This window comes from Eretmochelys imbricata, chromosome 10, assembly GCF_965152235.1.
Source record: "Eretmochelys imbricata isolate rEreImb1 chromosome 10, rEreImb1.hap1, whole genome shotgun sequence".
NCBI classification, from domain to species: Eukaryota; Metazoa; Chordata; order Testudines; family Cheloniidae; genus Eretmochelys; species Eretmochelys imbricata.
Window position 1 is genome coordinate 51800207 of NC_135581.1, and position 17885 is coordinate 51818091.

At 43.4% G+C, this 17885-nt stretch overlaps 2 protein-coding genes across 2 annotated transcripts in view; one reads left to right on the forward strand and one right to left on the reverse strand.

The window, feature by feature from the left end:
- Nucleotides 1-17885, reverse strand: part of APH1B (aph-1B gamma-secretase subunit) — a 106985-nt gene that overhangs the window by 22003 nt on the left and 67097 nt on the right. The window lies entirely within an intron of this gene.
- The window catches only part of CA12 (carbonic anhydrase 12), a 46453-nt gene continuing 29812 nt past the window's right edge, over nt 1245-17885 (forward strand). Inside the window, exons 1-3 of the mRNA XM_077828708.1 lie at nt 1245-1400; nt 6273-6293; nt 14758-14937. Coding sequence (XP_077684834.1) covers nt 1310-1400; nt 6273-6293; nt 14758-14937 — 292 coding nt within the window. The 5' untranslated portion in view covers nt 1245-1309. The remainder of the gene's footprint in view (nt 1401-6272; nt 6294-14757; nt 14938-17885) is intronic.

Genomic DNA, 17885 nt, shown 5'->3' on the forward strand with positions numbered 1-17885 from the left:
GAATGTTTGGAGATGGGCTCATGTCAAGCCCTGCCCAACTCTACTGGAGGCCATGGGAAGAGCTGGGCCATGAGGCTGTCTCCTACACACTGCTGAAAGTGGGGAGGCCAGCCGGCTGGCTGGCAATGTGTGTACACAGGGAGAAGAGCCGCCAGACCAGCACACTTTGAGAGACCCTGATCAACATCTCCAACAGTGCAAAAACTGGGCCAGCTCTTCTCAGGGCCCTAGTTAGGGACCGGAAGGTTTTGAAGTGAGCCAGTCTCTCAACAGCCCCACAGTCACTATCCCTTTAACAGAGTGATTAATTATGCTAAGTAGTACTATCAAATGCTAATAATCAATTAATCAATAAGAATGCTAACAATGATGAATAGTTTGGAAAATAAATACCCATTTATGCTTAATAGTCAATAACTACTTGCAATCAGTAGTTAATACTTGTTATAAACACCCACGACCTTAGAGCTAGAACAGCTCTTCCACAACTGTAGCCTGGGACCCCTGTGAGAGAATGGTGTGCACTCCCCACATGCCGCCTGTCTTCCTCAGGGCAATATTCTTCACCCCCTTCCTCAGGGGACATGCCCTCTTACCTCTCCTCCCTCCCACACACGCTACTCCCCTCATTCATACATATATTGGATGTAGCCTTCGGGCTGTATCCTGATGACTTTCAATCTGTCCTATCTCATCTCTGCTGTCAGTTCCCAGTGGCTTCAATGGGAAAATCCCCTTCTCACAGCCTGGACAGTTTGTGACAGGAATTTTCCAAATTTCCCCTGAATTATTAAGAGTCTGACCCACAGTCCTTTCCCTCAGCTCAGCCTCTGGGGTCTTTTATACCTGGATCCACATCCCCTCAACCAAATCATGGTGGTTTGGATGTGGGAACTGAGGGAGGGCCCCCGGGCTAGAACTGGCAAAGCAAAGGATAAATACCCCATGAAGCAATCTCCATTTGTTAGGCATTTACATCTCTTCTGAAGGCTTCTGAAGCTCCATGTCTCAATTCTCCAGCTAAGTGCCAAGGTCTAACACTTCTGCAGCACAGCTGAGTAGGGGTTATCAAGGAAATGATCAGTTTCATGAAGATGCAGTGACCTGGAAGGCAGGTCTCTGATGACATCGTTTGTTTTGGGCTGAGTCTGAGGAGGAGCTCTGTAAAAACCAGATCAAAAGAGAGAGAGTGGTAATAACTCATTGGCAGCAGCTCTGTGTGCAAGTTACTGTTAGCCAGCTATCTGCAAGGGAGTTTCTTCAGGGAGTGAAAAAAAGCCTGTTGGGAGAATACAAATCTTTCATTGAGATGCCAGCCAAGAGCTTCAGAATAGTCACAGCAGCTGCAGTGCTTATTCTCTTCCAAAAGACACAGCTCTCAGTGCAAGCACCGTTAAATGGTAAAGACTTTCAGGTTTTTATTTTATTGGCATTCCTAATCTGGCATGTCTAACATGGGCAGTAAAATGGAGAGATTATTGGTTTCCCTAGTATGTTAATTAGTGTTGTTCTAGCAGATTACTTGGACTAAGCGTTAGGAAATTTCTCAGGGCAGGTACGTTCCTGGGGAAGAGCGTGTGAGTTTGTGTTATGGACTCATTCCACACTCAGTACTGCTCAGTCTGTGATCTCTCTGCTCCTCAGGGAGAGAGGCAGAAAAGGGACCCACCCTAAGTTAGTGGGAGCACCGTATACTCATCCCTTTAGTTTTAAGGAGGAAAAACATGGCTCAAGTCACTGTGAAATGCCACCTTTCTTACATACTAGACTTGATTTTTTTGTTTTTAAAAAGATGGTGATCAGCCCTCCCCTCTTGGCTTTTGGCCACAGTTAATTCTCATCTATTAAGAAAAAAATCCAGTGCAGTTATATAGGAAATAAGGGAGAACTGCAGCAGGGATCTGGGGGAGAGAGGACTCCTCAGGACCTCTGTGTTCATGGAGTCTTTGAGATTTAGACAGGTTTCAGAGTGGTAGCCGTGTTAGTCTGTATCAGCAAAAACAACGAGGAGTCCTTGTGGCACCTTAGAGACTAACAAATTTATTTGGGCATAAGCTTTCATGGGCTAGAACCCACTTCATCAGATGCATGGAGTGGAAAATACAGGAGCAGGTATAAATACATGAAAAGATATGAGCTGCCTTACCAAGTGTGAGGTCAGTCTAACAAGACAATTCAATTAACAGCAGGATACCAAGGGAGGAAAAATAACTTCTGAAGTGATAACCAGAGTGGCCCATTTCAGACAGTTGACAAGAAGGTGTGAGTAACAGTAGGGGGAAATTAGGTTTAGGTTTTGTAATGACCCAACCTCTCCCAGTCTTTATTCAGGCCTAATGTGATGGTGTTCAGTTTGTAAATTAATTCCACCTCTGCTGTTTCACATTGGAGTCTGTTTTTGAAGTTTTTTTGTTGAAAAATTGCCACTTTTAGGTCTGTTATTAAGTGACCAGGGAGATTGAAGTGTTCTCCTACTGATTTTTGAATGTTATGATTCCTGATGTCAGATTTGTGTCCATTTATTCTTTTGCATAGAGACTGTCCGGTTTGGCCAATGTGCATGGCAGAGGGGCATTTCTGGCACATGATGGCATGTATCACATTGGCAGATGTGCAGGTGAACGAGCCCCTGATGGTGTGGCTGAAGTGGTTAGGTCCTATGATGGTGTCCCTTGAATATATATGTAGACAGAGTTGGCACCGGGGTTTGTTGCAAGAATAGGTTCCTGGGTTGGTGTTTTTGTTGTGTGGTGTGTAGTTGCTGGTGAGTATTTGCTTCAGGCTGGGGGTCCGTCTGTAAGCAAGAACTGGCCTTTCCCCCAGGGTCTGGGAGAGTGAGGGATCGTTCTTTAGGATAGGTTGTAGATCCTTGATGATGTGTTGGAGAGGTTTTAGTTGGGGGCTGTAGGTGATGGTTGGTGGCATTCTGTTACTTTCTTTGTTGGGTCTGTCTTGTAGTAGGTGACTTCTGAGTACCCTTCTGGCTCTGTCAATCTGTTTCTTCACTTCAACAGCTGTGTATTGTAGTTTTAAGAATGCTTGATAGAGATCCTCTAGGTGTTTGTCTCTGTCTGAGGGGTTAGAGCAAATGCGGTTGTAATCTTAGAGCTTGGCTGTAGACAATGGATCGTGCGATGTGATCTGGATGAAGGCTGGAGGCATGTAGGTAGGAATAGCGGTCAGTAGGTTTCCGGTATAGGATGGTGTATATGTGACCATCGCTTATTAGCACTGTAGTGTCTAGGAAGTGGACCTCTTGTGTGGACTGGTCCAGGCTGAGGTTGATGGTGGGGTGGAAATTGAAGAAATCTTGGTGGAATTCCTCAGGGCCTCCTTCCCAGGGTCCAGATGATGAAGTTGTCATCAATGTAGCGCAAATAGAGTAGGGATGTAAGGGGACAAGAGCTGAGGAAGCGTTGTTCTAAGTCAGCCATAAAAATGTTGGCATACTGTGGGGCCATGCGGGTACCCATAGCAGTCCCACTGACTTGAAGGTATAAATTGTCTCCAATTCTGAAATAGTTGTGGGGTGAGGACAAAGTCACAAAGTTCAGCCACCAGGTTTGCAGTGATGGTATCGGGGATGCTATTCCTGATGGCTTGTAGTCCATCTTCGTGTAGAATGTTCTTGTAGGGAGCTTCTACATCAATCTCAGCCTGGACCAGTCCACACAAGACTTTGTCCTCACACACAACTATTTCAGATTTGGAGACAATTTATACCTTCAAGTCAGCAGGATTTTGAGATTTTGAAATTTGTTTTCATTCTGATTTGGAATTAAACCTGAACATTTCAAAGTTCTCCTCACAAAAAAATCAGAAAAAAAATTCAATTTCAGTCAATCAAAATGTTTCATTTTGACTTTTTAAATTTTATAATACATAAAATACAAAAAAAAAAATCAAAGAAAAGTTTTTAAAAAATCAAAACTTTTCATTCCAGAATGGAACTTCATGACATTATTGGAACTCTCCCTCCATCCCTTTTTGTTCCAAAGCAAAATTTCATAAAGCATTTAGATTTTGACACACTGCACTTTCTGAGGAAAAATGGTCCCACTGAAGATCTTTCAGCTAGCTCTATAGAGGTCAATTTTCCCACTATAGATGTAGCCACAGAGGGAAATGGGACAGTTAACACCTGGTATTTCTGCGTAGTAAGCATTGCAGCTGTGACTGCACTGACAGTTTAAGGAAAAATCCCCCAACCCCAGGCTAGCTCCGCCAATGGGCGTGCTAGTGTAAAGTAGCTGCTGGAGTTAAGCCAATCAAACCTTGTGGGATTTCTAATGCCTGTTTAGCAGTTTTACTAGTCTTATCAGACTTGTATCTGGCTAGTATGTGGCCCCTCACAGGGTATATGTTATTTTTAACAGATGGGGGAGGAGAAAACAAGGTGCCTGAAATAAAAGTCCGAAAGAGTGCATTAATTCTGCTACCTCAGCTACTACTTGCAGTGCGGAAGTTTGCATCTCCTTTGAAAATTGCAGCACAAGGGAACCAGGGCCCCATAACAACCACTGAAACAGAATTTGAGGCCTAACCTTACCTTGCTTTGAAAATCCCACCCCTAATCAGGACACAAGAGCTAAGTACCTCTACTTTGCAGAGCCCTACTAGTTCATCTTGATGATTTAAACTGTGTATATGTGCAGGGCTATGCAGGTAACTGCACTTCAGGACACTGGAAAGTCAGACAAGAATCACTTATTATGTACATACATGCTAGTTGTCAGACTCTCATAAGTTAGGTTCCTTTTCCAAATGAAAACACAGATCTAAATATCCCAAAGTTTGGGCTACTTAAGATTTGCATAAGCTTGGAACCAATTCTACTTCAGGTACGTCAGTCCTTCATGAGGACAAGTGCTCTAACTCCATGGAAAAGCTTGAAGTTTTAAAAATATGAATAGATCCCCATACAAAAAAAAAAAAAAGCATTTGAACAGTTCCTTAGTGCGAAACGTTTCCACCCCACACTAGAATGACTAAATGGAATTTTACTCTAACCAGTCACCTCCGCTTTGAGAAGAAGCAAGAGAGATTTCATTAACAAGAAATGTGACAGTTTGTTTTGAGTGTGCCTATCAGATCTGAATACCTACAGTACAGTGCTGCAAGTAATATCAAAGCTATATTTGGTGTGATCTGTAGCTGTGTAAATTGACAAACTATGGACCACATTCAAGATTTTAATCAATCCTGGCTAGTTATTTACGCTCCCCAATTTTATTTCTGAACCTTGTCTTTGTTTGTGTATTCTGATACTTAGGTTGACAGGCTAACAAAAGCCAACAACTATTTAAAATATTGCTGTGCTTCTTACAGAGATGACACTTCTTGACCTTCCAGTGACCTGCAAAGATATTGGCCCAAATTCAGTCCCCAATGTAAAGAATTAATTTATCCTATTGACTATTTTAACAAATAAGCAAACGGTAGCCACCAAGTCATGGTCTCACACTTCACAGGAAGAGGCCTTTACACTGTCTCCTAACAAACCACAGCCATTTCCTACAAGCATCACATGGTGAATACCCAGAATGATTCTGCAGAAAGGACTTCCTTTTATCTCTCACTTTGGCAGTTGACAATCAACATTTTGCTTGCTGCAGGTGTGCTTCAACCATCTGAACTATGCATGTGACCTTAAATGACAACCACATGCCTGCCCATTTATGCTTCACATTGTACCAGCCAGAGAGAAGAGCTGATTTTTATGTGTTGTCTCTTGCCATTCAAACAAATTTCGCTCTAGAGAGGTAATTAATAAAATCAATCCATCCATCCATCCGAGCCCCTATTTAGGCACTTTTCAACTGTAGCTCTCAAAGTGCTTTACAATAGAGGGCAGCATCATTATCCCCAGTTTACAGTTAGGGAAACTGAGGCACAGAAGGGGGACAGTGACTTGCCCAAGGTCCCCCAGGAGGCCAGTGGCAGAGCTGGGAATAGAACCCAGGTCTCATGAGCACCCGACAAAGGGTCTATCCACTAAGAAACACTGCCTTTGCCAAGGACTCAAATAACTAACAGATTCTCTAGCTCTGTGGGCAGGAGCACAGGGAGCATTGTGACTGACAGTACATGAGTTCAGTCTTTAATAATCTGCGAAACCTGGCCTGCTTGTACTAGACAGCTGAAATCAGAAGACAGTTAAGTACTGTAAAATTCACCAGCTGAGTTTTAAAATCTCAGTTTGCTTTTTTGACACTATATAGAATAACCTCAATTTCACATATTCACAACTGTATTTGTTTTTTTTTAAACAGGATCTAAGTGGTCTTACATTGGTAAGTAGTGATTTTAATTCATACACTGAAATTTAATTCTGTATTTTGTACTTTTAAGGAGAACAGGCCAAATTCAACCTGGCAACACCACACTGGAATCAGTGTAGTTATACCAGGATTGACCTGGGCCCATTATCTAGAAACCTCCTACTTAGATGTCAATGTTCAGCACCAGGAAGGATTGCTTAGCAATACTAACAAGTGCCAGCTAGAGGGATCTGTGTTAACCTGCAAAATGTCAAGAACTGCAGCAGCATGAAGTTATCCCATGGAACTGCAGAGGTTCGACGAAGGTGCTGTCTCCATACCGTTTACAAGTCTCCCTGTAGGGCTGTGGACAACACCTCTTATTCTCCAGTCCAATCCCTAACACATACTGGAGGAGAATTTCCAAGCTAAAGATATTTTTTAAATGTTATTAATCTAATGACTTTTTATTTTAGAGTAAAGACGGCATCGTAAAACAATTTTAAAGACTGGGATTAGAATAGAATATTGGAATAGAAACTTTAATTTGTGATGAAATTTAATTTGAATGCAACTGCAGTAAAACCTGGTTAGAACACTGCTTACCGGGTTGTATGGAAAACAACACTGTATCTATGTGACCCACATCAAATCAGAGTAGCAGCCGTGTTAGTCTGTATTCGCAAAAAGAAAAGGAGTACTTGTGGCACCTTAGAGACTAACAAATTTATTTGAGCATAAGCTTTCGTGAGCTACAGCTCACTTCATCGGTGCATCAAAACAGTAAAGCATGTCTTCTGTGTGCTGGAAGTCATCTCTCTCCACCTCCGTCACCCTATCGCCTTTCACTATGCGATGTCAGACACTAAAATGAAGACAGAAGCAAGTGAAAGGAAAACAGTGGCATTATACCCACTCGTGGTGATGGAGATGAGCACGCAGTTATAGGGGCAAGGGAAAAACCCATGAGATTCTTGAGCAATGCTAGAGCTAGGGCTGCTATTAGTGACCAAAATCACTGTTTGTTAAATGAACACTGGATGGGACTGAACGCTGACGTTGCTACACCACTCGTGACATTAGAGCCCAGGGCTGTATCACAGGATACCATTGCATTTGACAAAGCATTACTTTCCAGAACAAACTGTGAACCTGACAGAACTAAGTACTTGTCTTGGATACAAATGGAACCTGCTGTATTTTATACAGTATCCTTAAAGGCGAAACTGTTCCACTATCTGCACTGTTCTCATATAAAAGTGTAGCTCAACTGTGTACTGTTCGACATCATTAAGAATGGTATACAGTGTGAGAGCAGAACGTGCCTCTTTGTGTAGGAACCAGTTCGGCTGAATGGATCACATACTGAACTGGGACTGGGACCTATGTTCCACTCCCAGCTCTGCCTCTGGTCTGCTCTGTGACCTTTGGCAAGTTACTACACCTCAGAGAGTTCCCCATCAGTAAAGTGGTCATAATAATACTTAATGACACACTTCTTTGTGGTGACTGGTCCCTGCAGATGATGTTAAGAGGGAGCTATTGTTCTCACCCATGTGCAGGGGAGCCGAAGGACAGAGATAGATTCCTGGTACCTTCGTTCCTCTTTTGGCCCTGCACAGATGTCTGCCATGGTCTGGCCAAGGGAACAGATGTGCTGAGAAACCATGTACCTTTGGCCTTCTCTACACTGCAACTTTCTTCTCTCAGGGGTGTGAAAAAACACCCCCCCGAGCAATGCAAGTTTAAGCTCTATAAAGTGGCAGTGTAGAGAGTGCTACACCGCTGGCAGCTGTTCCCGTCGTGGAGGTGGTTTTATTACAGCCACGTGGTTTTATCACAGCCACGGCAGCACTTCAACATCAGCTGTGTAGACATATCCTTTGTTACATACACAGAGAATATGTCTACAATGCAATTAAAAACCCGCAGCTGACCATGCCAGCTGACTTGGGCTTGGGCTCAGGGACTGTTTAATTGCGTGTAGATGTTCAAGCTCAGGTTGGAGCCTGGGCTCTAGGATCCTGTGAGGTGGGAGGGTCCCAGAGTTCAGGCTACAGCCTGAGCCTGAACATCTACACTACAGTTAAATAGCCCTGCAGCCCTGCCAGCCCAAGTCAGCTGGCACAGGCCTCCATGGGTGTCTAATTGCAATGTAGACATACCCTGTCACTTTCCTGGCCCTAGTCCTACTGGGCTTCTGCACTGCCCAACACTTTGCATAACCTGACCTAAGAGTCCCAAGAATGGCCAGTTTTACACAACATTGAGGTCTGAAGCTAGGGATAGACTGATTTGAGTAACAAATTTGTGTTTCTCTCTGCTATACAGATTAAGCCTTACTATCCAAAAACCATTTCCTATTAGTGCTGATGTGTTTGCCTTTCCTTGACCCCTTCTCTTTCCATGGTAAAGGTCAGAGAGTTAAGAGAAGAACTAGAAGTGTGAGCTACAAAAATGATTTCAACTTCAGCTAGAAAACTGGAATTACAGGGCTGATTTAATCAGTGACAGTTTCCATCCCCAGCCCTAGAAAGAGGTGTTTTTTATAGGTCCCCTTTGTCAGCAGTTCAGTCTGGCCACGGTTTAAGTGACTGTTTCAATTCTTCTGCAACTCCTCATTAGAAGCTGAAAGTCAATTGACCCAGTGCTCTTTGTATGCTGGCCCTCTGCCTCCTTAATACAGGAGTACTGGATATAAATTGAACATACAGAATTACTATTTTAAGATGGACAGCTGGCTAGAATACAGAAAGTTAGCTGGTGTTCCACCAGAGTATTAAAGAAGAATCCTAGCAAGGCTATTAATGCACTTTAGTGTAGGCAGGGCCGGATTAACCTTTTGAGGTCCCGGCGCCAAACATATTTATGGGCCCCCATGGGGACAATGGAGCATAGTGTGGGAGAGGGGAGTGTTGGTCCCCAGAGCGAGGGGCCAGCCAGGGGCATGGCATGGCAGGGGTGGCCCTGATCCGCCCAGCCCAGCGCGAGAGCACTAGAAACCGGCTGTTGCCAGACGCACAATGCCCTGCCTGGCCCGGTGCTGTCAGCATGCCCCTTCCCCTCAGGGGTGGGCCCATGCTGCACCACAAATCCTCCCCCCACACCCAACACCCCCCAAATTCCCTATGGCCAGAGCTCCCCTGGACCTGCTAAGTCCAGACCCTCCCAGACCCTGCCACAAATGCACAACGCCCTGCACACCACCCCTGCCCAGTGCCCCCCTGCCCACAGCCCCACCACAACTGCCCAGCACCCCACACAGAACCCCCACTCCCTAGTGCCCCAACACACAGAGATCTTCCCTACCCCCTCACAGCCCAGCACCACCCCCTGGCCCTCCAGAAACCCCTTCCCAGCTGCACTTACCAGCCCTCTGGGAGGCAACTGCATCTGCCAGGCTGAGCCGCCAGTGTAGCCAGCGCTGGTCCCGGGACGGGGACTTGCTCCAGCCCCTCGGGAGTGGCACGATCAGCCAGGCCAGGGCCTGCCCTAGTCAGGCTCTCTCAGGACCCATTCGCCTGGAGGGGCCCAGCCAAGCCCCCACAACTGGCCAAGACTGGCCAGGCTTCTGCACCAGTCCCAGGCAGCTCCAGGGAGACAGGTGGGGCTGCACAGGTGGTGGGAAGCAGAGATTGCCAGGAGCCAGAGGTGCATTGGCGTCCGGCTGGGAGGCAGAGAGAAGCTGGCAGGTGGGGTCAAGGGGTGGAGAGGAGCCCTCAGCCAGCCAGCGGGTAGGCCGAGAGGAGCAAGTGGTGAGCAGGGGGGAGCCTGTGAGCTGGTGAGGTCTCAGGGCACAGTGCAAGCAGAACAGGCCAGGGCTCCTTCTGAGCATGGGCACAGCTCCATGGCGACACTGGCAGTATTGTAAACCTGGCACTGAGTGTAGGATGTGTGTGAGGGGATGGTGCATCTACATGGAGGGGAAGTGGGTACCACTGCAATTTATGACTTACGTGTCATAAATGAACAACACTCTAATTAAAGCTGAACAATCTTTAGTTTTATTGTTGCCATATGTTTACTTCAGTTCAGCAAGATGCACAGAAGCCTGTGCTAAGAACTCTCACCTCAAGTGGGAAACGTGCAACTTTGATGACATTAGAATATCCCTAAAGTTTCCAGCACAATTGTTAGGCTTTTAGTTAAATGCTGTTTTTGGCAGCTCCCCAAGATGACCACTTAACAGGTTTCTCTAGATAATGCCGATCACTGAGCTTCTGAATGTTACCACATTTGTGACTGCCACTTGGCTTCTTGGGTCTCATTTTACACCACACTACCCTAGTAAAAGGACTGAATAATCCAAATACTAATCAGCTATTAGTACAAACACTTGTTGGAGATATTTCCATGGATATATGTTAGTACTGTTTTCAGTCTCATGAACTGCAGTCCCTCCTGCTATACCGAAGAAACCATTCACTTCTCTAAAGCAGAGAACACTAGCATTCATCTTCCAGCTCCTATCCTGGGTGGCCCAATGACAGCAATGCTTGCTACAATTGTATGCATGCAGGTCACAAGGTGGGGGCAGGGAGATGGAAAAACCCCAACATGCAGTCCTGGTTTGGGGGTGAGTTGCTCAGCTCATTACAAAGCTGTGCATTGGTATAGTTTCAAGTAATTTTTATTAATCATAATATTTTACTTACAAGCTTCTCTTGTAATGCAGCCACGAGGGCAAAGTCAGATTTCCTTACACTCACTCACTCAGGACTACTTACACCGTGTGCGGGAGTGCGTGATCAGGAGCTAGAAGTTGCACATTAGAACATGAGGTGATCTACAGGGCAGATGGTCTACAGTAATCTGGGGTCCTAAAGACACCATGACAGGGACAACCCCTGGCCTCATCCTCCAGCACCTGAAATGGTGGAGGCAGTGGTCCCTTCTCCTCCCAGAGAGGCAGAGGCAGCAGCAAGGGGCCTCCTTTCTCACATGGTAACAGCACCCCTCCTTCCTCTGGTAGATGAGGTATGTTTTAGGGTGAGTGGTCCAGGATCACTGCACTCTTTTTCCACACCCAGATTCCTCTCCTATCATAGTATATATCATATCATAGGTAGGGAGCAGCGACTTGTGGATGGTCACCCGTTGAGATGCATGGGACAGCTCACTCCTCCTGAGCTATCGTTTGGCTGCAGCTGTCGCTACACTGATTACACTTGTCATGTTTTGAAGTTTTCTTCACAACTATGAGGGCTAGAAACTTTCTATTTGGAAAACTACAATTTTACTGTAATAGCACGACCCCAGGAGCTGGGGCTCTCAACACGAGCCAATAGTGCCTATGCCTTAATCTGGCCCTATCTACCTTATATTGCAACTTCTTACTCTCTGCTGTTAGTGGCTTTTCTTTCCCTGCTCCTATCTTCTCCAGTGCTCACTGAGAGTTACAGACACCCTTGAGCAGTGGACTAAACTCGGAAGTGATGTGTAAGGGTTGTGTGTACAAATGGGCCTGAACCTGAGCAGATTTAAGTCAGTCACACTAGGCCTTCTGGGGGCCTTGCCCACGTTATAGAATCTTACATTTGAACACAATTGGCAGTTTTAGGAGACACTGCCAAGCACCGCTTGTGCTGGTCCACCGTGACTGCAAAGCCCTAGACAGCATGTCATCTAATTTGAGGGCTCTCCATTTTCAAACATAAGATTTTTTATTTTTTTTTTGCTGTAGACAAGTGCTAAGTCAGTTTAAGTTTAAGCAACATACATGTTGAGAGGATCTGGAAGAAAGGGTAATTTCCAATACAGGCTCCCTAGATTTACCTCTGAATCTGGCCCTTGTTCTGCAACATAGGACTCCTATTTCCATAGCAATCCATTCCCACTCTGTTGCTACCCACTCTTCATACTCATTGCACCAGAAGGAAGAGCACTAAAACAATAGAGCTGTTCTGCAATGTCTGGCATTTAAATACCATGTAAACCTATCACTCATTCCTTGAGTCCATCCCTGATGTCCCTTATGCAATAGCGAGCTGGACTGAACCTACTGCATGCAGGCATAGCTTCCAGAGACTTCCCCCATATATGCCAGGGTTCAATCTGGCTCCCAAAGGCAAACTCTGTTTCACATAGAATCTGTTACAGCTGAGTTAATTAAAAAGTGCCTTCGAGCGCTATTGCTTATCTGCTAAGGAAACCTTAATTTCATAACCGCAAACAAAGTGAGACAAGAGTCCAGCTCTTTCAAGTGAGTTCTGGTGCACTAAAACAAGGAATGCTACATGACAATATGCAGGGTTCCTGCAATGCCTGGAAAAACTGGTTATGGGCAAGGAAACAAGTTGAAGCTGGTGTGGGGAAACGGACAAGAATCTCTGTAGTTTAATCCCCATTGGCTGTCATTCTCTTTGCTTACCAGAAATGTGCACATCCACCCTGATGTCATTGATGTGCCTAAAAACCTCAGGCATATTTTACAAGATGAAACATGACCTCCAATCTCAACTGCTGACCTGTTACTAATCCCCAGTCACCCAATCTCTCCAAAAAAGTAGGTCTGAAAAAGTGTATTGCACTTCATGATGTGGTTTCCAATGGCTGAAGTCAGATTTTTGTTTTACTAATCTTTAAAGGCTAGCCATTTAGCAATCACGCGACTGCCATAATCTTTTTGGTACAAGATATTAATGTCTTCCTGGAAACCCAAACCTTAACAAGGTGCAGTCAGAGTTTCGGCTGGGCTTCTTGGGTTAAGACTGGGGCAACCCTTCCTCCTCTGTCCCAGCTCCACACAGAAATCTAGCCCCTGATTCAAGGAAGCAGACATCCCTTTTTATCCTGCCTGCTGAGCCCTAACTGACTGCTGCCTGGTCCTAGCCCATCTAGCTGCTGGAGAACTGATTTTCATTGGTTCCACCTGTAACTGATCCTTGGTGACCTCTCTAGGCCGCTCACGAAGGACTAAACTTGGTGCTCTTCTTCCCCAAAAGGACACCTCCTTCAGGCAGGGTGCACCAAGGTGGTAGGGCCTCCGGCAGAAACCAACAAATGCCTGGTACACCCTGTCAGTCATGAAACTACAGCTGCACTGGTGTTGGAAAACAGGTATGAAGTTTTGTAGTGTAGAGGCCAGGGAGAACCCTGGAAGTTTTTTCTGAATAGTGACTACAGGATCAGGCCCATGCCATCTGAAATGCATGAATAAGATAGAAAGGGCTGAATTCTACTTTGTTAGACTAAAAGAACTCGTATTGAAGTGAAAGGGATGGCACTTGAGGACAAAATTGGTGTAGGTGCTTTAGTTGATGTCATACATTTGGGGGAAGGAGACAAACTAAACAGATTTTGTAGTATATTTGCCACTGTCAAATCTAACAAAAGTTGAAATACAGCTTTCACTTCTTGCACTAAAGCTTAATAAAGACTTGCACATCACGTCTCAACCTCAAGGGGCCAATTATTCTCATTTCCAGATGAGCTGAGTTATGTCCTCAAAATGTGTGTATCCCATAACCCAGTGCCAAAACAAACAGTACATCATTCAGATTTCTGTTCTATGTTCTGATGAATGGGTCAGTGTTTTCCTAAAACATATGCAAGATGGACAGCATTCATCTTTCAACAGTTTCAGTGCACCATTTATTAGTTCTCAAATCCACTAAAGAGAATTTAAATGCTGTTTAAGATATGCCATGAAAATCTGGGAGATAAAGAATCAAAGTGATTTGCAGTGAAATGGAAGCTAAAATAGAAGCTACTCCAGCACTAAGTGAGATCCAGTTTAGATTATATTTATGGAAGACAAGCTCCCAGATCATTGAACCTTAACAACGCCAGCATCTATCAATAATTTTCATATTCATTAGTTTTCCTTTTTAAAATATTTGAACTAGTTTTGACATCAGTGTTCTAACCTAGGTTAGATTCTGGCACCCACAGTTCAAGAAGGATGTTGGTAAATTGGTCAGGGATCAGAGAAGAGCCACGAGAATGATTAAAGTATTGAAAATCATGTTTTACAGTGACAATCAAGCAGCTCACTCTGTTTAGCTTAACAAAGAGAGGATTCAGATGTAATTTATTCACAGTCCATAAGTACCTATATGGGGAACAGAAATTTGGTAATAGAGGGCTCTTCAATTTAGCAGATAAAGGTATAACAAGATTCAGTGGGTGGACACTAAAGTGGAGAAAATTAAAACATAACATATCTGGTAAAAATATACTCTGTTAGGGCCCAAACTTGCCAACATGTATGTAAGTGATTTTATTCACCAAAGCAGCACCATTAACTACCAAATCAACATTTTTAACATTTCTTTTAAAAGTGTCAGTGAAATTGCCTGGCTACAGCACAAAATGACAAGACATTTTAAATCAAGAAAAGGAGAGTCAGATTCTGTTCTGGGTTTTGGGTGAATATTCAGGGAAAACAGGGGAGTTCTTATATTATCCAAACCAGTTGTTACTAGTGTGTAGGAAAAGTACCAATGAAGACGACAACAAAGATTGTTAAACCTGTCTCTTCTGTTAACATTCTCAGGTCCTGATGGAGAGAAAACTTGGCCCAAGAAGTATCCATTTTGTGGAGGAGTGTTCCAGTCTCCAATAGATTTTCATAATGATATTCTCCAATATGATACCACTCTCTTACCTTTAGAGCTTGTAGGCTACAATGTGTCCTCCACTGACCACTTTATGTTGACCAATAATGGTCATTCAGGTAAGGAAACCAAATGTGCAGCAAGAGAATTAGAAAGAAAGAGTTATTGGACTTATATTTAATTTCTTACATTATTGGCTGTGATGGACCAAGCTCTTGCAGTAGAATACAAACATCTTCAATAACTATCTAAAGAAACTTGTAATTATAAAACACACATCAGTGTAAATATAGCTGTGGCACTTTAGATTAACTTACGCTTGTGAAAAGTTTTTCTTATTAATTTGGTTAAAATACTCAGAAATAGGAACAGAATTTGCAGCTTTGTTTAGAAAGAAGGGAAAAGTCAGTAAATCTGGATGAAGTCACCCTTAATAGATATTGTAATCAACTGGAAAGATAAAAAGTGATTCACTGAATTTAAGACAAAATCAAGCAAACCTGGGAGTTTCAGCAAACGCCTCTACTACTTGAATGAAGACAGAGAACTTCCTTAAGTGTGAGATGAAGTGAGCTGTAGCTCACGAAAGCTCATGCTCAAATAAATTGGTTAGTCTCTAAGGTGCCACAAGTACTCCTTTTCTTTTTGAGAAAGACATATATAACCATTAGGATCAGCTTACACACATGCCTAGTGCCCTCCACTGTAGCATTAAGGCAAGATACCCTACCAACAACAACAGGGATGAGAACAGAAGCAGTCTCTTAAAACTCCAGAATATTTCAACACCACAAAGTAGAATACTTATAAGCCAGTTCCCCACAAATTTTTCTAGAAACAAGTTAGAGACTTACAAACGAGAACAGCAGCAAGGCTCTCCTGCAGCACATCTTTCCCCAGTACTGCCAAGGCATCAAAAAACCCTGCATTATAAAATACCTTAGACTTCCCCCTTCCTAGCATGCTTTGTTAAAAGGAGCTTGACAGGCAAGTCTCTCTTTTTTCACTGTTTCTGTGGGATAAACATGCTCTGTACCATACCAGTAAATAGCCAGGTCCCCCAAGGACCTGTACTGGGACCAATTCTGTTCAACATATTCATAAATGACCTTGAAAAAGGGGTAAATAGTGAGGTGGCAAAGTTTGCACATGATACAAAATTACTCAGGACAGTTAAATCCAAAGCAGACTGTGAACAGTTACAAAGGGATCTCACAAAATTGGGTGACTGGGCAACAAAATGGCAGATGAAATTCAGTGTTGTTAAATGCAAAGTAATGCACACTGCAAAACATAATCCCAAATATACATACAAAATGATGGAGTCTAAATTTGCGATTATCACTCAAGAAAGATATCTTGGAGTATCAGGGATAGTTTTCTGAAAACAGACGCTCAGTGTGCAACAGCAGTCAAAAAAGCTAATGGAATGTTAGGAACCATGAGGAAAGGGATAGATAAGACAGAAAATATCATAATGCCACTATGTAAATCCCATGGTGTGCCAACACCTTGAATACGCTGCGCAATTCTGATCCAGTCTCCAAAAAGATATATTAGAATTGGAAAAAGTACACAGAAGGGCAACAAAAATTATTACAGGTATAGAATCATAGAACTGGAAGGGACCTCAAGAGGTCATCTAGTCCAGTCCCCTGCACTCAAGGCAGGACTAAGTATTATCTAGACCATCCCTGACAGGTGTTTGATCAACCTGCTCTTAAAAATCACCAATGATGGAGATTCCACCACCACCCTAGGCAATTTATTCCAGTGCTTAACCATTCTGACAGCAGGAAGTTTTACCTAATGTCCAAACTAAACCACCCTTGCTGCAATTTAAGCCCATTGCTTCTTGTCCTATCCTCAGAGGTTAAGAATAATTTTTCTTCCTCGTCCTTGTAACAACTTTTTATGTACTTGAAAACTGTTATCATGTCCCCTCTCAGTCATCTCTTCTCCAGACTAAACAAACCCAATTTTTTTCAGTCTTCCCTCATAAATCATATTTTCTAGACCTTTAATCATTTTTGTTACTTTTCTCTGGACTTTCTCCAATTTTCCACATCTTTCCTGAAATGTGGCACCCAGAACTGGACACAATACTCCAGTTGAGGTGTAATCAGTGAGAGCAGAAGAATTACTTCTCATATCTTGCTTACAATACTCCTGCTAATACATCCCAGAGTGATGTCTGCTTTTTTTACAACAGTGTTACACTTTTAACTCATATTTAGCTTGTGATCCACTACAACCCCCAGATCCCTTTCTGCAGTACTCCTTCCCAGGCAGTCATTTCCCATTTTGTATGTGTGCAACTGATTGGTCCTTCCTAAGTGGAGTACTTTGCATTTGTCCTTATTGAATTTCATCCAGCATGACTGTGAACCATTGATAACTACTCTCTGGGAACAATTTTCCAACCAGTTATGCACCCACCTTATAGTAGCTCCATCTAGGTTGCATTTCCCTAGTTTGTTTACAAGAAGGTCATGCGAGACAGTATCAAAAGCCTTACTAAAGTCAAGATATACCACATCTACCACGTCCCCCATCCACAAGGCTTGTTTCCCTGTCAAAGAAAGCTATCAGGTTGGTTTGATACAATTTGTTCTTGACAAATCCATGCTGACTGTTATTTATCATCTTATTATCTTCTAGATGTTTGCAAATTGACTGCTTAATTATTTGCTCCATTATCTTTCCGGATACAGAAGTTAAGCTGACTGGTCTGTAATTCCCCAGGTTGTCCTTATTTCCCTTTTTGTAGATGGACACTATATTTGGCCTTTTCAAGTCTTCTGGAATCTCTCCCATCTTCCATGACTTTTCAAAGATAATTGCTAATGGCTTAGATACCTCCTCAATAAGCTCCTTGAGTATTCTAGGATGCATTTCATCAGGTCCTGGTGATTTGAAGACATCTCACTTGTTTAAGTAATTTTTGAGTTGTTCTTTCCTTATTTTAGACTCTGATCCTACCTCATTTTCACAGGCATTCACTATGTTAGACGTCCAATAGCTACCAACCTTCTTGGTGAAAACAGAAACAAAGAAGTCATTAAGC